Source organism: Brienomyrus brachyistius, unplaced genomic scaffold (assembly GCF_023856365.1).
Source record: "Brienomyrus brachyistius isolate T26 unplaced genomic scaffold, BBRACH_0.4 scaffold49, whole genome shotgun sequence".
In the NCBI taxonomy this organism is placed as follows: domain Eukaryota; kingdom Metazoa; phylum Chordata; class Actinopteri; order Osteoglossiformes; family Mormyridae; genus Brienomyrus; species Brienomyrus brachyistius.
The window spans coordinates 2,458,559-2,486,404 of NW_026042324.1; the positions used below are offsets into that span (position 1 = coordinate 2,458,559).

The 27,846-nt window shown below is 43.9% G+C and overlaps 1 protein-coding gene across 5 annotated transcripts in view; it reads right to left on the minus strand.

The window, feature by feature from the left end:
- LOC125723499 (neuron navigator 2-like) overlaps positions 1-27,846 on the minus strand; it is a 97,975-nt gene that overhangs the window by 40,665 nt on the left and 29,464 nt on the right. For 3 of the 5 annotated variants that reach the window (XM_049000134.1, XM_049000133.1, XM_049000136.1), the window contains exons 4-12: positions 26,092-26,164; positions 24,397-24,634; positions 23,910-23,978; positions 22,546-22,694; positions 14,915-16,016; positions 13,552-13,664; positions 10,804-10,912; positions 9,090-9,476; positions 1,709-1,831 (exon numbers count right to left, since the gene is read on the minus strand). In XM_049000134.1, coding sequence (XP_048856091.1) covers positions 1,709-1,831; positions 9,090-9,476; positions 10,804-10,912; positions 13,552-13,664; positions 14,915-16,016; positions 22,546-22,694; positions 23,910-23,978; positions 24,397-24,634; positions 26,092-26,164 — 2,363 coding nt within the window. Of the gene's footprint in view, positions 1-1,708; positions 1,832-3,847; positions 4,185-9,089; positions 9,477-10,803; positions 10,913-13,551; positions 13,665-14,914; positions 16,017-22,545; positions 22,695-23,909; positions 23,979-24,396; positions 24,635-26,091; positions 26,165-27,846 lie in introns of those variants that run through there. The other 2 variants (XM_049000135.1, XM_049000138.1) reach the window with 2 other exon arrangements.

The following is a 27,846-nucleotide window of genomic DNA, read 5'->3' on the forward strand; positions in this document are numbered from 1 at the left end:
GATAGGAAGCTGCGATTTTATTGTAATAAATATTGGGGTATTTATGTAACAAAAAAGGGACTCAACGTCATTTCTCACAAACTCGTTTAGGAATGATTTAAACAGCAATTAAGGACGGAAATTATTATTATTATTATGATTGTCTTCCAGAATGCATGCCGCAATCATGCAAAACCAGCGGAGGTAAACATGTACAACTGCTTCTTAAACATATATTAGATAATCCTGAAAATGAGTAAACACTGAAATCGCAAAACCTGCGTTTTTTTTTTTTCCTACGATAGAGTATAAATGTTTTAGCGAAACAAACTAATGGTAAAAAAAAGCCTGCTCTAGCTGACTAGCGATGTAAGAATTGTATGTGCATATCAGGTGATGTTGGTATTCATATCACACATTGTAAAGTCCTATAATAAACTACAGTCATTTGTCAAATTCAATACAAAATACCCCGCCTCGCTTTGTAATGTCATTTGGCACCGGTACCAGTGGAAAACCAACACCTTGAAGTACTGTATTTTTGGTACTTTCTTGACTGTGGAGCACGTGCAGAGCACCTAGGCCAGTTTGTGTCCGATTGAACGTATACATGCAGGAGTAAATCGACTCCCAATCTCATTATCTGGGTTTCTTAGTGCGACTAAGAGAAATTCGATTTAGTATGATTTCAGTTGGACTAATATGTTTACTTGCACTTCAAATGTCTGGTTTTAATCGGACTAACACAATAATTCGATTTTCTTAGTGTCCATGTAAACATACTGAGTGTGAACCAGCTGTGGGTAAGACTCTGGCCCCCCTCATCAGTCCAGGATGTTCTCCCACCCCCTCAGTCTGCTACATCAGTCTTATTGGGGGGTGGGAGGCAGCCAAGGCTGAATGCACCTCGTAGGCATGTGTTTTATGCTAATGTGGCTAATACATAGAAGCTTACTTCCACACCCGCTGATTAATGAAGACTCTCTGCAGGAACAAGCCAGCCGCTATGCCATTCCTCCTCTGGGGTGTGTTTCCAGTGCGATACATCCTTCTGTGTTTATCTCCAAAGCCGGAGAAAGGCACTCTACGGGCAATAACTCAGAACACATTCTTCCATACCATACTCCACTGGAGCAATCTGATCATGGTTAACTGCACAGGTACGCTCAGAGCTTTGTGTTACACTGCTGTGTGAGCTTCACTTTCATCTTGTCAGTCTAATAACTGATGTTTCCCCCAATGCAAAGCACCTTTGCTGACGCTCAGTGTTGTCGAAACAGAGCAAAGAACCCTCAGACCATTTCCCTCATTTCTGTTTGTCTTCCAGTGAGTCATGAATGCCAAAATACACAGCAATGTGCATGTGTGAGCTGTCTGCTCAGTAAAGCTGCCCCCCCCCCCCCCCCCCCGGCTGGATCCTGACAAAGAAGGCAGGGGTGATAGAAACAATGCCCCCCCCCCAAACAGGGAAGAAAACAACAGGAGGGGGACCACAGGCCTGAACTCATCCGTAACCATAGCCAGCTGCCAAAGGAGCAGAGTGGGACAATCAGTCAGTTTCTGTATGACAGAACAAAGGAGGGTCTGTCCCCAGCACAGCCGCAGCCAGGGGATCGCGGGAAAGGCTGAAGCGGCACAGCATTACTCCAACCCCACACTGAACCGCCACCCCCAGCTCGTCTGGGTCTGGGGTCAGGCATTGTCCACCGGGCAAATGTGAGCGTCTTACCTGTCAGCATCCCCCTGGCCTGTAGATGCGTTGCGATGGAGAGTCTCTCTCACAACGGCCATTCCATCGGGAAGCCTGTTGAGGCGGCGCGTGTACAAACTCAGACCCCCGTCAGTCATGTAGCTGCAGGGATAGACAGACAGGTGGAGGTGAGCAGACGCAGACTGCACCCTAGGTGTGCCTCCCATTGCCGCCATCTGCCAGACTGAGTAAGCACAGGCTTGCACAACACTTCATGGAACTGCAGAGCTTTCTGCTAACGTGCCATTCTGTCCAGGTCAAACACAAGTGAATATAACACAGATCAGAGGGGGGAACTGCATGCACCATTAACAGGCAGGAAGCATTATTCATTTCATTTTTATCCCAAACAAGAAATTTGTTGTAAATTATGCATTTGACACTGGAAGTGAAAGTAGCCCTTTCACACTGGAAAGAGTACCATTAAAGGCGATTTAACAATACTAAGCTGCCAACCAAGGCCAAAGCAAATACGTTAAACACAGCGACACCAAAAAACTTCAAATCAAACCATCTGATTTTGTTACAGCTCTGTGAAAGGTATGTAAGATGATCTTCTCTTAATAGATAGATTTTTTGGTCAAATGGGCAAGAGTGGCTATACAGTATGGTCAAATGTCTCGACACACCTACTGAAGATCATTTGTTTTTCAACAAGAAAATCACCCTAAGAACACCTCATGGTTATATACTAAATATTTTTTTGTGAACAACTGCGACAGACAACCTGGTCCCTGCAATCCCTCGACTAAAACCCTATACAGCTGGTTTGGAATGAGTTGGATCAAAGAATATGAGCAAAGTAGCCAACTTGTGCCCAGAACTTGTGGAAACTCCTTCAGGACTGTTGAAGAAGCATTCCAGGTGGCTACATCTGGAAGCTGCTTGAAAGAATTCCAGGAGCCTGCAATGCTGTCATCGAAGCCAAAAGGGGCTATTTTGAAGAGTCTAAAATTTGAGAAAATTGTTGAATATTTCTCTTGGTCATTGAAATATTTCATATGTATTTCTTCATTACCTTGTGGCCTTTTACTTTTACTAGCTAAAATAGAGACAAACGCATGAAAAACAGGCGTGTCCAGACTTTGGACTGGTACTGCAAAAGCAACCGCAACAAAAGTGGAACAATAAAACGTTTCAACTCTTACACATCTCCACAAGACAACCTAAAAGCTACACGCCAATGAGATTCTATATGTTTTTCTGTCAAACTGTATCTGAGTTTTTTTCTCCCGCTCGAATGACAAGGTGGCTGCAAGTTAATGATACATCACAGCTGAAAGTGGCCATTTCTGCTCTGTTGCATGTGGAATGATTGTGGCTCGGTGAAAAAAGTACAAACCTATTAGCCATTAAGCTTTGCCAATTTCCTGAATCAACAAACACTCACTATGAATATGTATCCTCTGAACACATCCCTACTGTCTTTTAAAGGCTGCCAAGTAAGGCATCTCGTCAGCACATTAAGTAATAATTAGCAGATAACAAAGATTCACTCTGTTTAAAGGGATGTTTGGAGCCCAAGTGGGGCTTATCTAGGACTGATAGAAACCAGTTTAAACCCAGCAGAGGGCTGCGGTATCCTTTGCATGCAGCTGTCAGGTGGCGGATGAGTATGGCGCGGCTTTGTGTGAACTCCTCTCTGAAGCTGAGATCCTGGAACGCTCCCAGGGACCTGGACGAATACTGTTCAGAACCGCTGAATCACTCTAAGCAGGCTAAAAAAGTGACGCTGCACTCCTTTTCTCCGCTCCAGGTAGGGAATGTAAATAAGGGAACCACCCAAGGACAACAGATAGTGTGTCACAAAGATGTGAACTGAGCGACTTGTGAAAACAAAGGGGTGGGAAGGAGACCCAGTTCACCTGAGCTCTGGCAGCTCAGAGGCACCAAGATCCCAGCTTTAACAGAAGATACATATAAGTCAATTCAAAGGAAAATGATTTACAGCACTTAATACATAAAGATAAAAATAGATTAATCAGAAATATATATCACCATTGTGACCAGTAACCGTAAAAACAAACCATATATATATAGAATAAAAAATTTAAAAGAAACATCAACAAAGGGTATTTCAGCAGGAAGGCAAAAGTACTATGAAATTAGGTGACATACCTTTCTGCATTGAACATTTAAACAACGTAAATCCGGCTCCAATCAGAGAAATCCAGGAAGGGCAGGTAAAAGAGTGAAATATCCAGTGGAAGGTTCAGTGCTGCTGTGTACAGGCTGAGTATGGGCGTCCCAGACAGGCAGGCATGTGATCGGGAGACCACATGTGCGTGTGTGTGCGCGCCTATGTCTGTCTGTGTGTGTGTATTGGAATCCGTCCTCTCTTCGCTCCTGGTGTCACTGGAAGGGCTGCCCCTCCATCAGGCTGGGAGGAGGAGGAGGAGGAGGAGGAAGAGCCCCAGGTCTAGTCTGGAGCATTGAATCACCACGGCATGTTGAAGCAGTGCGAGACTGAGGCAGGCTGGGGCAGGAGAGCTGCGGGGCCTTTGCAGAGGGGGAGGGAGGTGGGAGGAGGGAGGGGGCCGGGACACGTGGGGGCTGATGGGGGAGGTGGGCAGCTCTATTGCCTGGGGTCCTGATTATTATGAACGGTGAGCGCCTGACTTTGTGCCCTTCCTGCAAGTAGTTAAGTGCAGACAAAAGCTCACGAAGACGCGCTGACAGAGCTTTGTTCAGACGGGATGACAGACAGCCGGCAGGAGTCGCACTGCTCTGCAGCAGCTCAGACGAAGAGCAGCTTCGTTTCGTTCTTTCCATTTAGTAAACTGCCCAGGAAACTAAATGTGAACTGAAATGTCAATTTATTAAACAAAGACATTTTGAGAAAAGTGGCTTATTATAGCGAATGCAGTGAGCCTTTGGACATGAGGAAAGGACAGTTCAGGTAATAGGATCGTAATAATAATGAACATTTCAGTTACAGTTTAAATAAAGGTCCTCTGATCTATCTATCTCTCTCTCCATCTCATCTCTCTCTCTCTCTCTCTCTCTCTCTCTCTCTCTATATATATATATATATATATATATATATATATATATATATATATATATATATATACACACACACATATATATATATACACACATATATATATATACACATATATATATACACACAAACACACACACACACACAGTACTGTGCAAAAGTCTTAGGCACTCAAAATAAACGTTTAATGCTATTTATCTGAGTAGTAAGGGCACAAAAAAATATTATTTAACATAAGAAAATATAAAAATTACGAGTAACACAATAAAAAATAGTAAAAATGTCTTCTGTTCTCCAAAAAGTTACTGATATCTACTTGGATAGCTAGATGAACACCACTTCAGTTCCCAAACTTCTCCTCAGTGGCACCTGAACCATTCTATGTATTTAATAAATTTCACCACCAGCTCGCTTAATTAATTAACTTAATTAGTTAAAAAATGAGCGCGATACTGAATAGATATATGAGGTGGGCTAGTGGTCAGGTCAAAAAACACACGGGTGTGTTGTACGGTTGCTGGAAATAACAGGGTTATTTTAGCAGAGGGTTTGAAATGGCTAAGCTGACACACTTTGTTAGGTGTAACAGCATAGTTTTACATCAACATGACAGTTATTTAAACATATATTTTTTTTGGCTGCTTAAGACTTTTACACAGTACTATATGTATATATAGGTCTAAATAGATCTGTGCTATTAAAAAACAAGAATTGTTCTTGACCACCGATAGTAATTTGGATATAAGGATTTCAGCTGAGCTCATTCCGGTACAGTCAAGTGAATGAAACTGTCTCAGTTCCTCTGCTGAAGCATTCAAATGAGGAATAGCGATAGGGGAAGTGTGACACAAGGTGAAGGAGCCACACAGTAATAATAAATAAAGCCTCTGTGAGCAGAAAAGTGAGGCAGCAACTCAGGGAACTGTAAACACACATTTGTACATGGAAAATGTGATTTAACATTGACAGCAGATTATAATTTTTCTAAGAATTACGATAATCCGCCCTCCCCCCATGATTAATGGGAATATATTCCTGTGATGAGATGCACCATGCAAACAAGCTAAAGGCAGAAAAACCAGCTGGGTGGGTAATGTGTGGCTGCGGTCACCTGTGAAATAAACTGCCACACCAGCAAGAAACAATAACAGCCTGTCATTTCCACTTTAACCCTTTGATGTCTGCAGGCAGATCCAAAAGGGTCCTCTCAAGTAAAAGGGTACCTTCATCCCAAGTTAAACACATAGAAAATCATCAGATTTTTCCATATGCCAATCAAAATATTCAGGATTAAAACATCTGGAATAATACGGGGTTTAAATTGCATTGTCCCACAAATCCTCTATTACACAAAAATCAATCTAGATGATGGCAGTGTTTCAAAATATTTACTGATGATTATTAGTGGAAAATCTCATATAAATGGTACATAAAATTAAACTGTCCCTCAAAAACCGTTATACACAAAAGCAAATAGGAGGAATAAGCTCCTCTGTCTGGAGGACACCATGTGTTTATCTGTTTGTCTGGAATGCCTATAGGCTCCATTATCACTGACCTGCACAAGCCAACACAAACAAAATACAATGACCTTCTATTAAATTCCGTGAACAGTATTGGTTTAACATGGTGTTTCTCTCAAATTCAAAACAATTACAACATATTTCTTACACATGTGGCTACAAAACATCAATGTGGCGAATTCCAAGCGTATATCACAACATGCACCCACGTGTGGCCTGAGAGATTCCGTCCCTGTGAGCATAGCCCCCCAGTACAGTATCTCAGCCGGTTGAACACTGTAACACCAGCAGGGTCACCTTGCCCTATCGCAGCCACCTTTATACGTTTGTCTTGAAGAGAAGGGATATTGCGTTTCCTCTATACTGGTACTGGACCCTCAAGCTAGTGCAGAACAATAAAAAGGCAGGTATAAGCAACAAATGAAAAGGAGAAGCATGCAGGTGCCTGTTTCAACACGGCCAGATATGGCAGTAAAACAGCACAGAGCTCCAACCATCATGAGGCACCATCGCAGACAGAATTACGATCTATTTCATGCAAAGCTGGGAGAATGCCAAATGATCCAGCCCTCAGTAATAAACCGGGGAATACAGACAGACAGCTCCCCGCCTCTGTCAGCCTGCTTTTGAAACGTTTCGGCGAGAGTATAAATATCATATCAACATTTATTTTCCAGACACCATGGTTTCTAATAAAACAGGAATGCACATAAAAGGGCTACATAAATGGGAAAAAGAGACCGTAACAGCATATAAGGCTATAGTTTCTTTTTTTGGAAAAGTTACTGTCTGTAGCAGAGAGCAAGTAGATTTTCTGCATCACTGAAAAGCTCCCTGCTAGGATGCTTGCTTGGAAAACCAAACTCAGAAATGGAATTCTGTAATTGGCATGTTCCCTGTGCATATTACCATTTTGGCCCAAATATACAGTTTTTTTCCCCAAAAATGTCATATAAGAAACTGGGGTCATCTTACATCCAAGGACTAGAATTTAAATGTCTTTTAAATTCGACGCACAACCGGACTACGATCCCTGAGGCAAACTTTTTCTTTTATGATCCCACCCATTGTCCATGATTGGCTGATATAATGTGACAACACTGGGGTCGGTCAGCAGGACTAGGTACAGTATGCAGTTACTGGCATGCTTTGCAACACACTGCATGTACGTTTAAATTGCGTAAATTAACATGTGTATTTGTGTATTTACGTTAGTAGTAAATGTCATAACTGCATAATATTTGCCATGGAATGCATGTGTTTCATTAGTGTGTAACTAAGTATCATGCAAATCGATGACTTCCCTGTCTGTGCTGCTGCTAATATTAAACAAACAGTGACTGTTAATAGCAGTTAAGAGAGCAGCTTCCATCTTAAAAGAGCTGTCATCTCCTTTATTAGAATGACCCAGCCTCCCCCCTGCCATCCTCAGAATGTTCTACTGAGGGACCACTGAGAACATCCTCTGCTGCTGGTTCGGGAACTTTAGTGTCGCTGACTGCAAGTCTCTGCATCGGACAGTGAGGACAGCAGAGAGGATCATCAGGCCTCCACTGAACTGTACAGGAAACATGTCGTCCCCCGTGCATGCAGCATGACTGCAGACTGTTCACCCCCATCATCTGGCAGAAGGTTCCGGAGCATCCGAACCATCACTGCCAGACACTGCAACAGCTTCTTCATCAGTCTCCCCCCCCCAACTTCCCTACAATGATCCTGCCTTTTGTTGTCTGTTCGCCCTTTTTTAATTGCACTTCACATTCTTTATTCACTTTACTCTTTTGTGTGTGTGCATGCACCACCGTAAACACAAACACAATTAAACATAGCTTTGTACACTATTTGTATTGTATTATTTGGTAGATGTCATACATTTATTTGTTGTATTTGTATGTCTGTAAATCACCATAAGGGGCCCAAGGGAAACGGTATTTTAGTTCACTGTGTACATGTACTTGGATGTGTTGACAATAACTGTTGAGTCACAGCAGGGACCCCTTCAGTCAGCCATGCTGCTTATAGCAAAATCTTGCTATCAAGGTTATTAGCATACGTTTGTGACTGGGGTGCTTGTCACTATGGAGTGATATTGAAAAGGAAATGAATGCAGAATAGACAAGTGGAGTGAGGTCAAGACTGACACGGATACTGGCCGACAGGAACCAAACAAGTGGTGTGGATTCTTCAAGCAGAACTTGGTTCCAGAAAATCAAAAACAAATCAATTCTAAAACATCAGTAAATGTTTGACATCGATAAACAACAGTAAACAATCTGCATAAACAAAAAACTCAGTGTCTTGGTTCTTCAGATGGTCATCAGGGTGGAAAATTACACAGTACTGCCACCTAGTGGTGTGATAGTAATAGATATCAAATTCGGAATTATTAAAAAAAAACAGCCGGCCAAGGTTTACATACTGGGTTTTGTTTCTTTTCAAACCATAAAAAAATGTGACCTTCCTAACTGAACAGGTTTTCATTGATGCTAATGAATAATTTAATGCCATCTGAAGAATTATTTGCTAATTTGAGAATTGTTTCTGGTCCCGACACACTAACAGAATCAACCGCCAATATGATTCACTGAGTAATATATCCCTATATGACAGAGCAGCAATAAAAATAAACCCATTTTTATTCACACAAATGAATCAGTAATATTTTTTCTGTAGGATGCATATATTAGCTATTATTAGATGTAAATATGTAAATGCTTCATAACACATCAAAGCTAACGATACTGAGTGGGCAGAAACACCAGACAGCAGCAGAGAGCTCCAGATCTCCTGGCCCTGCCCTGGTGACCAGCTCCGCATGCGCGTGCAGACTCACCCACTGATGACATCATCCGCCCTCACGTTCTTGTTCAGGACGTCTCCGTCGCTCATGTACCCTGTAGCGTCCATGTTCATGCCCTCCAGGTCCAGCTCCTCCACCTTGTTGGCTAGGTCCATACTGCAGATGGCGCTGCTCCGTGTAGCCAGCTGCCTGCGGAGGGGGCCTGAGTACAGGTAGCGCCCCCCATCTGCACTGACCAGGCGGCTGGCGGCGGCCCGTGCTGGGTAGCCATTGGCTATGGAAGGGGCATCACCTGCCTGCAGCCGGGGGCTGGACTGGCCCAGTCGCCACGGCAGCGGTGTGGAGCGGGATGTCAGACTGAGGATGCTCCGCCCGCTCATCTCCGTGGTGACACTGCTGTCAAAGGTCGTCTCCAGGGTGCTGGGGAGAAGACGAGAGGCGTGGCAGAGTGGAGATTAAACAGGGGGGTGGGCAGACAGACCCCTGCTATCTTTCACACAAACTCCCCCAAGCAGCAAGAGCTTTAGCGGCTCCTTGAGTTGCCACCAGAGGGAGGTCTGCAGAAAGTCTCTATGCTAGCAAAACAGACAGGGAGGTTCTACTGTATATTATCTGGGGCACCAGCCACCCAGCTCCCAGGAAGCTTAAAATAGACACAGGTGTCTGGAACATATGGCCAGGGAACATCTGGACACAGCCAGACTCCAGGGAGTTTTGGTTGCCTGTTTTTTTTTTTTTTAGGCAGCGTAGGAGTGCCCAGTGAAATGCCTGCTTTCAAATCTTCACGATAGTGTGGAGCGTAAACAGGCCCATTCCCTACCTAAGCTGGCTCTGTCACTGCGACAGCAGTGCTGAAGCTCAGCCTTTCTCAGGCTCACACTGGCCAGTGCAGGCTAAGCCAGAATGTTGCCTCTGGCTTCAATGGCAAGTAAAAATAAGCACTGGCTCTGAAGAAGGGCCATTCCGGAGCAATTTCACAGCTAGGTTGGACCCTAAGCCAGCGAGCAATGCGCTGTTCTTTTATGTCTGAGGCAAAGACGGTCCAAACGTCAAAGGAAAATGCAGTGCCAGTCAGTTCTCAATCCAAATGCTGAAACAGACTGATGAGACTGAGCGTGTCCCATTTTCCAGTGATGACAGTACTGTCCACACAGAACTGTTACTTTCATATATTTCACTGCCATTTGATCGTTTGACTCTACTACACCCCAGTCCCCCATAGTCCCTCACTGGTTTTACATTCGCCCCTTGATCTTATTAAACTGCCATGCAGAGGTAGGCAATCTTGTCCAGAAAGGGCCCATTGTGTCTATGGATTTTTGCTATAATTCTCTAATTAGATTATTAATTAGAGGACTGATTGGCTGAAGAGTCATCACACCTGGGTTTGAACAGCCGACCTAAAGGTCATCCCAAAATCTCGCATACACACTGGCCCTTTGAGGATAAGATTGCCTGCCCCTGCTTTAATGGAAAAGCATCATATTTTAGCAAACATCCAGCAGAGGGCACTGTCCCCACTGTTAGTTGGGTACATATATTATTGGGCTCTGGGAAAAAATGTGGGTTCCTCCTACAAATTAGTATGCACAGGAGCAGTACATACAGTTGCTTGTACAAACAGCTGAACTCCTTAAAAACCTCAGCATGTGTTTTGACCTGGGTCATTTATACACCTACACATTAAAACAACTAGAAGCGGTAGGGGCATTGAGCCTCTCTGACTGCAGGAGGCACTGAAACATACCTGTGTGTGATCTGGGTTCCCCGCAGGCTGGACATGGTCTCCTCCAGGTTCTGTCGGAGGTCTGCGATGTTCTTAACGGTTCGTAGCCGTCTAGTCTCGGGGTCCTCACCTAATTGAAGAGATTTTTCAGTGGACCCACCCAACATTTATTGCTGTACCACCAGCAGACCTGGCATCTGAACTGAACAAGTTCACAGCACAAACATGCAGGCCTCTGCTGTCTTTCACCAGGTCACCAGGAGCAGTCGACAGCCATGTGGCATGGTGCAGCACACCTGGTGAGAAGGCAGAGCCAAAGCTGCCAAACTAAGGAGCAAAGACCAAAAACCCAAACCAGCCCATTCAGAGCATTAAAGCGGCCAGAGCCGTCAATTCTGAGAAGCAGATCTGCAGGACTGTTCCAAAGCCTACACCCATTATGGGAGCTTTTATCTGCTATAATCTGACCCATCCTCAATGCTGTAAAACAAGCTGACAGATTGTTTAATCAATATCAACATATCTTACATGTTTAAAAGGGCACAGGGCACGGTTATGAAAGAATCTGTGCCTGTAATAAAAACTTTACTAACAACGGGCATGGTTCATGGACGAGCACGTCCAGCAGGGCTGTCAGCATTTGCACAAATCCACCTCCCCTCATATCTCTGCTAAATGTTTACCACAACTTCCCAGCACCCAACAGGTCATTCTTTGGGTTCTGCTGCCTTAATTGTGGAACCAGCTACCCCAACAGACAGTGGGGGCCAGCCCGGCTTGCTTTGCCGCTTCTCACATATGTTAAGCTCAGTAGGATCTTCTCGTTTAGCTGGATGATGCTTTCAGACATGCAGGTCTTCTGCACATACAGCTGGTAGGTTTAGCTGCACCTGGGTAAAGTCACCCTCCCACTGAGTCCTACACTGCTTGGTGGCACCAGCCACAACTAGCTCCTTCCTCAGGGCCAGGATGCAGCTCTTCCATTGGTCCTGAACCCCTTGTAGGTAAGTGTGATCTCACCTGGCTGTGGCTGAGCCCCCACTGCCTCTTCTTGGCATTACCCTGAAGCCCTGCTTTACACTGTGCAGCTGCACCAACCTCTCACCCTGTTTATCTTCTCAGCTTCTAGGAAGTCTTAGTATGGAAATACGGCGCATAACCTTAACCATAAGTAACCAAACAAAATACAAAACTTTTGTCATTATTACTTTTTTGATTGCAGTCACTGATCTTTCTATGGACCTGAAAAATGGTCCCCATAACATCAACATAACAGGTTTTTATCACATTGTGGGGACATTAAACACACACACACGCACACATGCACGCAGAGGCACATGTACGGTATACCTATCCTTATGGGGCCCACTCATTCACTTCTATGGGAAAAATGCTAACGCTACCTATGACAACCTTAACCCCCACCCTGCTATAATCATAAGCATAACCAAGCAAAATACAAGAGTTTTTGCATTTTTAGTTTTTTCATTGCAGTCACCGATTTTTATAAAATAGAGTTTTCCCTTATGGGGACCAGGAAACCGGTCCAGGGAAAAAAATAATAATGGAAAAATACGGATATTTATCACGTTATGGGGACACTGTGTCCCCATAAGGATAGGTATACCCGCTCGCACACATAAACAGGCACACACAGTATACACACAGACACACACACACAGTACACACACACACACACACACACACACACACACAGAAAGCCCCAATTGTATGAGTAGCCTTGGAAACTGTCTTTCGTCAGGGATCTTTAATATGCAGGCTGCTCCCTTTCTGCCCCCCATTTAGCCCTTGCCCAGCTCATTTCTTCCCTGGGCTACCATGGCATTAAACTTCACGGAGCTACAAGAGCAGCTGAAGGTGAGAAACGACAACACTCCGGAGGAGGACATGCATCTGGGGAGTACTGGGCCTTGCATACTGATACAGTGCCTCAGTGAACATGACAAGGGGAAAACACTTTAATGCTTATTTTAAAGGTTTTAAAAATTCAAATGCTGGTAATTTATGGGCATTCGAGCACAAATAATGTTGGTTCAGCAGATGAGTCAAGAGTTCGATATTGTTCCATGAGATGACTGATAGATAAATAGACAGACAGAGAGACACTTTATTATCCCCATGAAGAACATTTTGTGGTGAGTTCAGGTCAGTGTATGTCAGACGGGACATAGAGGACTATAGGAACCTGACAACTGAAATGTCTAAAACGTTATAAACAAAAAGGCGAATGTTCTGAAATGGACAAGTCAAAGTCCAGGTTTAAAACCCATTGCGTACTTGTGGCTTTCTTTGAAAATTGAAGTGAACAAGTGACCTGGAATAAGCAAAAATCACTCCTGCCCAGTGTAAATACTACTGTTCAGTGGTTAAATATTTATGCAAACAGCATATTTCAGTTTTTGAATTTCTTTAAACAATTTGCTGACTAGTAATTGATTTTGACTTTGCAATAAAAATACCGAGAGAAAGCATATGTGTTTGTGACACTTGTAATTCAAGCAAATCTGATTATTTTAAGGGGGGTGGGGGGCTTCAATACCTTTGAAAGCCACTGTAGTTTATCGTTACCTTCATCACATATCTGGCATTAAAAATCAAATCTAAATTAAAAATCTAACTAAATCTCAGTATCATAAAACCCATCACAAAAATATTTTAATTACATGAAAAGTCTACAGGAGAACACGCCAGATATATGCTGAATGGCGGTGGGCGGTTGAAGACGTCTTTGGGCAAAGATTGGTCTACCTGTGAGATCATCCACTGAGGGTTGTGTGGGTTTACTGAAGAGCGCAGGGTCCCCGTTTCCTCCTCCTGACCCAGATTCTGTAATTACAGACCCCTCGACATCCGTCTGTGACCTAAAAAGAGACAGCATGACCAGTGTAGACTTTCTCCATACATTTAGAGACCCAGTCTGCATTGCTCATCATCAAATTCGGTTGTTGTGTTCTCACAGTCCAGAGTTAGGCCCTTAAATTCTGCACTCAGGACATCAGCGACAGGCTCAATCCTAACTGAGCATTTTAGGTGGTGGGTACAGTGGGGTTGTGGAGAACTGGCTGATGAAAGTTGACAATTAATCAAGCCACATCACACCACATCACATCACATCACATCAGCAACTAGGGGAGTTATGTCTAAATGAAAATTGCCCTAGAACAAAAAAGCAAAACAATGTTAATAGATGGCTTACTGAAAAGGAAACACAGAAAGCGACAAACCCGTCTAGGGTTTATCAGGATGATGACACTTGAATATACTTTCCTGTTGAAAGGTCAAATTTTACACAAAGAGGAACACTGAAAATGTACAGGCCACACACAGAGAAGCACACTGCTAGGCCAGCTGGGAAAGTTGCAGGCTGCAGACAGCAACATGGATATCAGCCAGTGGAGCTAGATTTACTCTTGATCAATGAAATACTGACATTAATTAAAAAAATGCCCAAATGTCCGAACATCCAAAATAATACCTAAAATTTATACTGAAGCTTGAGAGGAAAGACTCATTTGTGGGTTACATTTATATTACTGTAAGTGATTTATGCCTTACAAATATTTTCATATCCAGTTCTCACATTCACTCTAAGGGTGCATTTGGTACGGTCCTTTCAGTACTTTCGCTTTTCTACTGACTTACGGTCGAGTACCGGTACCAAAAATTCCATTACGGAAAGTGCCAAACCAGCCGGGGTACTTCTTTGGTACTTTGGGGTGGGACTTGAAACGCTTTCTTTGTCAGTTAGTTATGCTAATAGCCTGCCGCTGAAACACAATACAAATGCTGCCTTGAAAACTTAGAAAATAATGATAAATGAAATAAATGGGGAAAAAAATGCGATTTGGTTTTAAGAACATATAAAAAAACATCTTGATGGCATGACAAGAAATTAAAAAGTATTTTGTTGAATATTGCCAAGCCGTATAATATACAGTACTACAGCCATTTTTCAAAATCAGTACAAAATACCCCTCCTCGCATTGTGATGTCATTCAGCTCTGCTATCAGTTTTTACGCCAGTGGAAAACCAACACCTTGAAGTACCAAATGTATGGTACTTGATGCGGTGGGAAAACGCCCTAAGTGTTACTTATCAGTTTTTACTGACCTGTACATGAAGGGGGCGACTGTGGCAGTGTTGGGGTGGCTGTATTGTTGCTGAGGATGTGGTAGCTGAACGCTGACAGTGTTGCTGGCTGTAGACTGTGTAGCACTGGTGCTGCTGGCCACTGGGTAGGTGCCATTGACGACATGGGCCTTGCCCTCTGAGGAGGCCAAGCTGGAGGAGGAACTGGAGTTCCTGCTATCCAGCTGGCCCTTGTGCAGTGAGAGCCCCCCTGCCAGCCTCATGCTGCGTGGCCTCTCCCCATCTTTCCCAGAGCTGGCTGCCCCAGATGCCTTTGCTGTCCCAGAGGCCTTGGCCCCTGGCTTTGGTATGCCGCTGTGTGCTGGGCCTGAGCTCTCTTTTTTGGCACTGCTGACCTTGCCCCCTTTGGGAATAAAGCTGCCGATCTTAGAGTATTTTTTAGGTTCTGCCTCAGGGGCGACCGTCACTTCCTCTTTTGGCTCCTCCCTCAGCTCCACCTTCTCTGCGACAGACAAGCGCTTAGCTTTGTCCTTTTCCTTGGGCTTGTCCTTGTCAGCAGACTTCGGAGAGCTCTTCCTAGTGGTGAGGGCTCTGCTGAAGGTACGCTGCGCAATACCTTTAAGGGCAATCTTGGGGCTGCTAGAAAGAGCAGCCGTACCGTTAACAGGCCTGACGTTGCCATCGACCTCCTCTAGAGTGTCAGTGTTGAAACCAACCTCCACCTTCTCCACTGCTGTCTCCCGGGTAGCCAAGCTGTCTGCTGAGCTCCCAGCTGAGGACTTAGATGCCCCTTTGCTGTTAAACAGTTTGAGCTTCTCAAGCATGGATTTCTGTATGATGGGGGCAGCCTTAGGTGGGGTCTCAATGACTGGCGTGGGAGGCTGCTGCTGCTTGGGGGGGTCCTGCTTCACAGACAGTATGGAAGACGTGGCACTGTGCTTGGCATTGAGGGATTTGCTCCTCCAGGGCTTGCTGACTGAGTTAGGCTGGGGGATGACAGATGAAGAGGAGGTAGTGGTGGAGTTGTTGATGGTAGAAGTGTTGGTGGAGGTACTTATAGGGGCTGGACAGGAGACACAGTCTGTCATTCCAAGAGGCTGCATGCTGCCGCCCTCCAACAGATCTGCAGGTAGGAGAAACAAAAGATGAAAGCATGATAAAGCAATATCAGCCATTACATCATCCATGACATCAACTGCAAAGTCATCCACGTCATGAATATCAACAATAATGTTATCTCTAACATCAGCCATAATGTCAGTCATAACAACATTCATGTCAACCCTGACATCAGCCATAATGTTAGCTGTAACGTCAACCACAACATCAGCTGTAATGTCAGCCCTATCGTCAGCCGTAAAAACAGTTGCAACATTAGCCATAACGTCAACCAGTTATAGCATCAGCTGTAGCATCAACCAGGTCATTAATGTCAACCATAACATCAGCCATGACATCATCCATAAAATTATCCACAACGTCAGCTGTAATATCAATTAACGCTGGGGAAGAGCTGTGTCGTAATAACACACATCCACCATATAGTCTTGATTGTCAAACTTCACTTTCTAGACATGCCAAGCATACGAACCTGAAAAACACACCATCTCCTGGTCAAATCAGAATAGGAAACACTGGGAATTATAGATGACTCACCTCTAATCCCAAATATAAGTCATAACCCCTCAAGAAGTATCGGTTTCTGTAGAGCAAACTGTGACTGAGAGTCACTGAGCTCTCCTGTAATTATCTGAGAGCCCAACTTAGGCCATGGGGTACAGTACAAAAAACATAAGAGGAATTGGCCAATGACCATGGCCGGTTTGAAATTCAAAAACAAACAGGCGTGAGTGTGCTTTGCGAGTACCACCATATGGTGTGTCTGGCCAGCACAGAGGCTGTCTATTTGGAGCCAGCCTGCCTTCCAGCTCTCAGTGCCTTACAGATTCACACCCCCTTGGCCGCCTCTGCACCTTGCCTAGCCCATGAAGTTCCCATAGTGTTCTAATCATAGTTAAAACATTGAAGGTGCTGTTGTGCTTTTGTGAGGTTTATGGTCACTCACTGCTTCATGAACCATATTTCACGATCCAGACTTTTTATAATTAAGGATTTCATGGGGAAATAAAATTGTATGACTCTGATATGTCTGTAGTCACACACATACCGAATATATATTTCTGCTACCTGAGTCAGTGCCCTTTCTACTGTATCCCCCTTAAGCTGAAACTTGTTAGGATTCACATGAAAATGATACACGCTTCATGTCAGACAGTGTCAAATTTCCAAGCAAACCTTAAAACTAGCAGTTCCTTTTTCCTCATGAAATGCTGCGAGGCATTAATGCAACTTTACATGTTGCCTACAACTTTATATGTTATCCATCCATCCATCCATTTTCGAAACTGCTTATCCTTCTGGGTCGCGGGGGGGTCCGGAGCCTATCCCAGAAGCTATGGCCACAACCCAGGACAAGGGGCCAGCCCATCACAGGGCACACTCTCACACCATTCACTCACACATGCACTCTATGTTGTCCACTTTGTTATAATATTAAAAGATCACAATATTAGGTTATACAGTACCTGTGTTATTTAATTTGGCCCTGGAAATTGCACCCAGTCATTCAAGCCAAAGCTCTGGGTTAATTCATAATTCTTAACTGTTTCTCTTCTTTTCCAACATATTAAAATAATTAACATGCCCCAATTTGAGAAAACCAAGCTTGTTTTCTCCCATTACCAAAAGATTTAGAATAATTAGTGATGCCGCTGGGTAGAAAGTGGGTCTTGTGGGTAATAGCTTCCTACTTGAATGAATGAAGCGACTGACTAAGAAGGCCGTTGTAAGTGGGCGGGACCCCACCCTGCGGTCAGTGTGCGCCCAGGGCCTCGGGGAAGGCCACCCGGGAGGTCAGCTCATATCCTATGTTACACGGTAATCTGCCTATTTGGGAGTGAACCGAGTGCAGACAAAACTATTATCAAATGAATCCTGTCTTTGGCATTGTCCGTGAAAAAATACAGTTAACACTTACAGTTTGTAATTCGTTACCTGTAGCTGAATTTACTTAAGTCTCCAAATAAAATATAATGTATGGTAGCAGGAAAGGAGGCAATCCCCTATCCCCTTATCACAGTACACAATAAAACTACAGCCCACATTATATTCATCTGGTCCATAATTGCTGTTTTACCATTTAACTCTTAATTGCCCATTTAAGATAATGACTTAATTTAAACTCAAGTAAATTACAACAGAAAGGCTTCACATGAGTGACTACCGCTAGTCCAGCAGGCAGAGTTTTCCAAGGAACAAGTCTGAGAGATACGACCCTGAACACGACATACGATCAACTGCTGAAGCGAACATCCAGCGTATCCGGCCCCAAGAACAGGAACCCTATGCCTGAGCTATTAAGTTTGCTAAAAGTGGTCAGCAGGATGCTTGTTATACTAAAAAGCCCAGAACTTCCCCCAGATGAATAGCTGTGCAAACAAAGCTGCTCCAATAATGTTCCAGAGGGATCTGTCAGCTGACACTGACAATACTTAGCAGATTAAAATTTTCCTATAACTGATTTATTTACTGAATATATTATCTTAAGCATGAAGCAACTCCAGGAAATGTTCCATGACATTTCAAAATGTAAAAAATATGCAAATAAAAAATAAGACCATCTAAATGTACCTAGAGCATTTAACTACATGGACCAGCACAGGACCGAAGCCAGCACTTGTGGGAGGCCTCGAGCCTTGGGGACGCAGACTGGCGCTCCTCCAGCAAAGCCCCAAACGGAGGCCTCTATTATAAGCCAGCAATTAATGACTGAACTTCTTTCAGTCCCCGATATTGTGCTCCGCTTGTTCTACATCATTCTGAAACTCGCCCATGTCACCCAGCTGGTACATCCAATGTGAAGATCGGCCACTTGCCTTCACTGTCATCAGGGCTCCAGACTAACTTTTCTAGTGGCAGAACTAGTGCAATGAACTTTCTCAGTCGGTCGCAGTAGCACATTATTTGATCCTTTTTTTTGTGCATGCTGATGAAAAGTTGTCCTAATTTTCATACCTTAGCTTTTGTGTTAATGAAAGATTGACAGTGACTCATGACTTGATACCGTAACTCCTATGCGAAGGTTAGGGGCAGCAGATTCACGCAAATGTGACAATTCGCAAATACTTGGATACCCCTAACCTCAACCCATACCAGTCTGCTAGCCTGAATAATAACATACAAAGTGCATTTATTATCAATTTCTAAACAAACAATACGATTTTGTACACTTCGCATGCCAAATTACTTTGTCATGAGCAAAACATTCTAATGATTGTCATACAGATGCGACGATGTGAAATTATAACTCGCACACTCTGAAGGGGAAGACGCCCCCAGACACTCAGCAATACTGCTAAATCTGAGAGGTTAGTCTTGCAGACACCCTCTCCCCAGCTCACACTCGAATGATGAGAGTAATACCCCCCCGTGCCTGTGGAAGTCTTCTTTGCAGCACATCCATTAGTCATGCTGGCAAGCAGCCATGGTCGAAATTTGACACTGAGAATGATGCAGGTTCAGCAGACAGCTGGGGCACAGACACAGGCATCCAGACCCAAACAGCACCCACTTAAACTATGCCTCTTTACCCAGAGATGGTAGAGGAGATGTAGCAGAAGATGAGAGTCTGCTTTCTGATTGAGGTCACTGAGTCCTCCAACAGATTACAAAAACCAATGTGCCCCCATGATGCCAGCTGGCAGTGATGTGGCGATGAAGAGCCCACTGACACTGATGAAGAGTCCACTGATACTGATGAAGAGCCCACTGACAGTGCCAACTGGTGCTGAGAGAGGGCCAGCAGTCCAGGGTCTCCACACTGTGCAGGCTGTCATCCCCCCCCCCCCCCCCCCCCACCTTCTTAGCCACACTCATCTTGACCCACTCCTCATCAGTTCCACTTTACCCATGTTCATACTCCTTACCCCCCACCCCCCCACCCCCACCTACCACCCCGCGTTACCCTCTCTCGCTGTCTGCCAGTCACAAATACACTAATTAGAGCTTTGTCAGTGCTACAAGCAGTGACGTGAATCTGTTTTCAGCATCTAAGTGCCAGGCAGATGGATCCTCGGGTAACTGTGAGGGCTATTATGGCACGTGACAACCAATTAAGGCGAAATAAAGAATGCACTGTACCAGTACAGCTCTGCCTGCACCAGAGGAGAGAGCAGTTGCCAGCCCAGGGTGCTTAATGGGCATTGAGACAAGAAGGTGCAAATCCACAGCCGGCTTAGAATAAAAACCTCAGCTAAGCTACAGCACAAAAACGAATGACTTAAGTGGAACCTAACGTCCCCCACACACAAGTATAAACACAAGGCATCTCCAACAGTATGAGCCACATGAATCAATCTTGTTTCAGTCCTCACAGCATTCAATGCATAGACATTTACAGCAATACTGTCGTCACATGGGCTGTTCAGCTTGACTGGCAAGAAAGCCAGAGAGACAGAACCACCAGTCTGAGCAGTCCGAGGGTCCAGGGCATAGGGGGTGACCCAGTTCCAGGCTCATCTTAATAAGATCAGGCTGAAAACATTTGCCCTTGTTCACAAGCATAATTTAACACTTCAACACAAACACACAGAATATTTATTTACATTTTTTTATCAAAGCTATTGAGAACCTCTCCGCCAATCACATGGCCCCAACTTACAGATTATCCAAGCAGCCAATGCTGTGTACTTTCTCAGTAGATGAAGTCCATACATGTTCCACATGCTCTTTCCTGTGGTTTCCATATAAATCATTCACACCCATTTTCGTCCTGATACAGAAGGACACTAATGTTCTTCTCCCTGCAGTTGCTCCATGAGCCCAGAACCACTGGGAGGTTGTCTGGTTGGATTCCCAGAGAACTTCTGCCATAAAGCCCTCACTGTGGTAAGCCCCATCACTGCGCCTATAGTGGTGCTGTTAACAGCGTGCTTCTTAAAGATAAATCACCCTCACTGAGCATGGGTGTTCCACATGCCCACAGTAGCGTTGCCTAGCATATAGAGAGGGTTAACCCTTTCCCGACTTGTCTTCACCTCAAATCTAATTACTGCACTTATCAAAAGACGCTGGGGAAAGAAACCATTCATTATTCACAGAAAACAGCATGCCCATGTTCCCCCCCCCCCCACCCCCCCCAGAATATATCACAAGTGAGTGCACCTCCCTGGAGCAATGACTGTTACAATTGCACCATCTGATGATTGAGTACAACAATTTGTCTGATGTATTCATTATTATTCCAAAGACTAAACTGATGACTCCTCCCTGCAGAGCAATGTGTCGCAAAATGTAGCAGCAAACACATCCTTCCTCATAGCTGCCCACATGCAGCCAGGGCAGGAGTTCCAGGGTGTGGAAACGGATGCTGAAATGTGCATCGGAGCGAGCACTCCCACAAGCACAGTGTGTCTTCAGCCTGGTGTGTGTCACACCCCTGCTGTCTCTATCTGTCTCAGCTTGTTTTCACCCCTTATTTCCCATGATGCTTTGACTCCTTTCAGGCCTATGGGCCTCTTCCTGTCACATGCGCTGTTGGCCTAAAACCTCTATACCCCCAGGAGGCGAGGAATCCCACATGCCACCCCTGCTGGTTTAATAAGAGGAGGCTCACAGGTCTGTCAGACAACAAAGCACTGGACATATCTCATGTTTATACTAACTATGAAGCTAGAAGAGCCCAGCTCCACCTTTCCTGCTCATGCTGATGAACATGCAAGTAGAGCTCATCAGCATGTATCTGTCAGAGCCATGCTGAAGTGCAGAAAATGAAGCCTCTACAGTCCATTCTGGATTGTGGGTCTGTAACTGAAAAGGTAACTCCCAGGAAACAGCTTAAAGCCCAGCAATCTAACAAGCAGAGTGGACCGGCACACCAACACCAATGCAGGTGGACCAGAAAGGTATCCTGTTAAATGATACAACAAAAACCACTGGAACATCCGAGTAAAAAAAACAAAACACTGCAAAACGTCTACCATCAGTCCAATTTATTATAAGTCGCTACACTTCAGCTGTGTTTCCAGCAGCATAAAGATCAGGGCTAAATGCCCACCTCACATTCACCAACCCAGAGCAGAAAAACTCTTGCGTTGATGCATACACTGATGAACCAACCAACCATGACCACCCTAATGTGAAGCAAATAATACTGACTCATAAAAATAGTTCATATCAAGGTCTGGGGTGTATCAGACCGTACGCTAACTTTTGGCATTCATAGTTGACATGTTGAATGCAGAAGAAAAGGACAGGGATAGATATCTGAGCGATGGCCAAATCATTTTGACCAGACGACTGGGTCAAAGCATCTCTGAGACGACAAGGCCTGTGGGGAGCTGACAGTTTGCCATGGTGAGTACCTACAGGGAGAGGCCCAAAGAGGGAAAAACCAGGAGCCACCAACAGGCTACTTGTCCATGAGAAATGTGAATGAAAGCTGTACCGTCTGGTGCAAACCAACAGAAGGGCTACTGCAGCATAAATGACAGATAATTTTGATGACAGTCATGGAAGTAATGTGTCATGATACACAGTGCATTGAGCCCTGCTACATTTCAGACCATGTAGTATATATGCAGGAAGGGACTCACCTCTGTCATGGCCCCCAGGGACCACAGTGCCAGGCTTGGACTTGTCAAAGTTGTTGAAGCTCTGGCTGCGCCGACTGCTGGTGCTGGCTCCGGGCCGGACCTTGCTCTCACTGCCTGCAGTAGAAAGCCTGGAGGTGGGACCCGGTAGCCTGTGGGGGAAATAAAAGAAGAGAGTGAGAGTGAGTGAAAAAAGAACTGAAATATTCCAGTGTCACAGTGGACACCATTCGGAAGGGGTTGGAGATGAACAGCCAGCCAATCCGAATGGAAACAGGGCCAGAAAGCCCCAATAAGCCAATTACAGCATCCTCATGAGGCTAGTAAACATCTAAACATCTAAATCTCATCTCATGAGCTACTCTAGTCAATTCATATGCATCCCTGGAACTTATCTATCCATCAGAGTAACACATTTTCCTTTCAATAAGCAGCAGCCAAAGCCACTTACTGCAGGAAAAGGCACTGATTAGAATAGCACTATGCCCGAAGAAGCTGGTCTTTAGAAGGATTTTTAAAGCAATCAAAGCTGTCGAACATAATAAAAGAGTGAGAAAGAAAGATGCAGGCCGCTGTTCAATGTGTATCCCATACAGACAAACATTATTAAATGCTTGTTTTCTTCCAATTCCATGCACATCCAAGTTTTCAGTCACGCACATGTTCATGCAAGAGGAACACACTCATTCAGGATATCAGAAAAAAGGAAGGCACTTCGTATGGTAGTTACGGGGGTGTATACACACATGGAAGAAGATCAACCACAGCAAGCAAAAACTGTCAACCGCAAATGAAAAACCATTTAAAAGACTTACTCCTGGGACACACCGGAAATTCCTGTGCAGTTACAGATCTCTCACCAGTAGGTGGAGATGATGCATTGATTTACATTGCAATTCTGATCTATAAATAGCTTAGGTGACACTTAAGTTTAGCACAGTAAAACAGTAATTGGAAAGTAATGATTTTTCATTTTATGAATTTTTTGTCAATTTTTTTACTGCAGTACTAAATGATGTAATAATTTTATATACCATGCATTCAAGCATTATATTGTCAATCTTAATGACACTATGACCATACTGTATTTATATGAGATATTGATATGAGTTCATTTTAACGCACAAAGCAAGATCTCTCATGCCTAGATGTAGCTTATGGTTGCTGTACGCTCACAGCTAATAACTGACTACTCACTCATATGCCCTGCCAAGCACATCATTCAGGAGCAGGCTTATCTAAAGGTTAGGGGAACTTTTTGGTTCAGGAATCACTTTTGCAGTCTACAAAGAACTCAGAAAAAGCATGCTTTGGGGCTGTTAGCGGTGCGGGGCAGGGGAAGTGCAGGGGCATAAGCGAGAGCTGACCTAGAAGACCTTCTCTGACCAAGAGCCAATCTGAGCAGTTTGCTCTGAGAAGCCTCTTTGGATGGGAGACTGTACGGTGAGAGAGAGGAGTGGAGAGATGGAAATGAGCACATCACAGGAGATGGCAGCTAAGAGCACAGAGCAGGCTGACAAATATGAACTATCAAGGCCAAGCTTCCCGGCCCTTGAAAGCACCTGGGAACCGAATGACACACCAGTGAATTCACGGTACTTGTAGCATAGACAGTTTCATTAAGAAAACATATTGACTGATTATTCTGAGATACATTATTCAGGTACTGGTACTAAGGGAGAATAATTCACAAAATGTTTAAAGGCACATAAAACATTTAAGATGCTCTCCAGAAGAATAGCTTGAAATTGCACTACCCTAACCCAGCCAAATAAAACACACTAATAACTAAATCCCAACCACAGAATTACCTAGCGTGCACCTCACATAAATTGGGAACCGCAGGGGAATTACCTGGACTGCATCTCTGCTTGTGCTTTCAACATGTGTGCTGAGGGGGGGAGTGACTGGGCCTGCACAGGGGTGGGGGTCCCATGGGTGTTTGGTCCAGTTTGGGTAGGGGCACTAGTTTGCTGGACAAGGGGTCGGTGCTGGGGGTGTAGGGTGGCCTGCTTCTGTGCCTGCTGCTGTTTGTACCGGGACAGGCTGAAGAAGAGGCCCAGGATAGCCTTCAGATTCCCATTCCGGATCTCTGTTGGAGAAGGATGGTCAGGAATGCTGCAGGAAGACTGTGGTCACGATGTCGATCAGGTCTGTACACACAACAGACACACAGCTACAAGTATCTAAAGCAGTGTTTCTCAAAGTCGGTCCTCGGGCCCCACTGCCCTGCTTGTTTTCCTGCTATTCCTGCCCCACACACAAGTCCCAGCTGTCTTTCAGCTTCTGATTGACTGAACACATCTGATGCAGGTAATCAGCAGTGTGTAGGGCAGGAATAACTGGAAAACAAGCAGGGCAGCGGGGACTGAGGACCGAGTTTGAGAATCACTGCTCTAATGAGACGGAAGCTGTTACAGCAGAAACTATGCTGAAACTGAATTATTGTATTCTATGTATAAATATATTCTACATGTAATGTCTCAAAGTACAGGGTTTGGCACCTTTAAGGGGGAATCCCACTGAGAATGCGAACACTGGGAACTCACAATCTTCTTGTTACTGTGACAGTCTGACAGTCTTTGGTGTTACTCTACCAAAATCTTTATTCTCATAAAGGTAATTAAAAAAAAAACAATTACGAGGACCCTAATTCAAATTTTTAATATAATAGGCTTCATGGCATTCCATTCATAAGTAATAGTGGTCCGAAAGTTGTATGTTCTTAAGTCAAGAACTGCCTGTACAGGGTTTGGCATCTTTAAAGGAGACTCCCTAGGAACTCCACAGTCTTCTTGTTATCGTATCAGACAACTACATCAAAATCTATATTTTCATATCTGTAAATAAGGAAAGTCAGTTACAGTAATCCTAACATATTTAGTTTTCTAGTATCTGAATGACAAACTCATAAGAAGCAGAACTATCAGCAGAGAGGCTGGGGGACTCTGTCTTATAAACACAGATATTAAAGTAAACAACTGCTGTTAAATGCATTCACTAACAGAAAGAATATGAGATCTGAATTATTGAGGAGTCACATGATGCACACATAGTGTCAGTGGTCAGCTTCCAGATAACTGCAACCCTGTTTAGCCTAAACACTTCCCACATGACGTGTGATAATCACAATCAGAGAAAGCAGCACTAAGAGTCATTCAGTAATCAGCACTCAAAGCAACAGAGTTGGCCAGTGATGAGATAAGCTCACCGCGTCTCACCTGTAAGCAATGGCATAGTTTTGATATTGGGGGGGGACGCAACTTAATCATTTATATACAAAGGTCTCTTTTTTGTAGGGGAATAAATGCAGCCAAATTAAATATTGGAGAGTACATGCACATGCCCCCCCCATCTCCCCTGGATCCTACACTTCTACTTGAAATTGAAAGGACTCCAACCAAGATGTCGGCCTGGCCTGTACACGCACAGCTACAAGAATCTAAAACATTACAGGTCCGGTTACAATTTTAACCAACAGCAAATGGACTGACGCTGTGACTGTGTAGATATTTCTGCTTCCAGGTCATAGCAGAGCAGCTGAGTTACCTTCTGCAGACAGGCCCTGTATGTTCACACCTTTGGCTGCCAAAAAGCTGAGGCAGGCATCGATGTTTTCGATCTGCAGGAGAGAAGAAGGAAGCAGCTACATGAGACACAGCAGCGCACCATGAAGGCTAAAGCAAACGTAGACAGAAGGAAACACCAAGCAAGCTAAGGGGATTCCTTTATAAAACAGCTCCTATGCTACGTATACATGTACATGGGCACTCATTGGAAGCTCAGCATAGCTGCATTTCTGGTGGAGCAACAAAGAAATAAACACATAACCAGCGAACATCAATTCAGGACAAATGGTATTCTTTTCAACAAGAAATGGGGCTGTCAGAAACGACAGCACTGTATTCCCTGGACAGCCCCAATACTTGCTTTGCCCATCTAACCCTAACTCCTCACATACTCACCAATTTGTACAATTTCTAAAAGTACTGGATGGATCATCTGGAAATGTGAAAGCTAATAAATATGTTTTTACCTGAATGCCCAAGTCCTTGATGTGATATGAAGGTCTGAAACTACACTTATTCATTTATTGCACATTCCACTGATATGACAATTTGCAGAATCTCTGATCACCAATTAGGTGGTTACTTATATTCACTTGTGTATGTTTTAATGTCCATGCTGGAATATGACATTTATGATATCTCTGTTTTAATGTTTAAATATTTATATTCCATCTATTTCTCTTTTGCGCTATGACCAACATTTTCCATGACATAACACCAAGACCTAGAACAGATACACTAATGGCACCTACAGAAGTGTGGAGGCCATGGTGAGTTTTGTTTTTTTGTGTTTTTCCCATGGGTACAATGCATTAAATCATGCGTACAATTTAGTTCCACATTCCCACAAAATTCAAGCTTTCGTTATGTCTAAAATGTGCACACAATTCACTTTTTTATGCTCTCAGTTTGTTATTTCAAACTCTGAAATTAATTTTCAATGTACTAAAATGTAACATTGTTGACGTGCTTTAGTCTAACATGCCCACAGAATACTAAATCATGGTCATGGTCATGCAAAAAATAAAAAAAAATTACGTCCCATATTAATTCCTATGATGCGTAGCATTTTATTTTTCAATATGGGCTGCTACCGATAAAATTTGCCAAGTAGGGGGGCTAGCAATAGAGAAATCAATATAAACTTCATTACAGAGTATCCATAAAATCATCTCAGACACCACAATTTGAGAATCATAGATCTGTATAATGTTCCTGGGAAGTTTGCAAAACGATTTAGATGGCAGATGTTTACAAGGTGGCAGCTGCAGCCTCTAACTGCCCAATACTATGTAGTTAATTAAAAACATCAATCATCGCTAGGGTTGCCAGTTATAAATAAGGGAGGCCACGCCCCACCTCACCGTGTCCATGATGATAAAATTTACTGCAGGGGGGATGGGCGATTGAGAGATCACAGAATATACATCACATTAACTACAATCAACAAGAACAGTATTTATAAATCAAAGTATTTTTAATTCTTGGTTCTTTCACTTTGAGTGGGTTATTCCTTGCCCATAAATCAACAAGGAATATTGACAAACAAGTGACTTTATCTTCCCTGATAACTGAACTTGTGTTTTCAATGGCTAAGCGTGGTTAATCACTCTCCTTGTGAGACACCAAGACACACACACAGTATACACAGAAAAGAACAAATTTGTGAGTCTGAGTAAAGTCATTTATCCGGAGACCATGGGCCACTTGGTGTGACTTGTCATAATGTAATTAA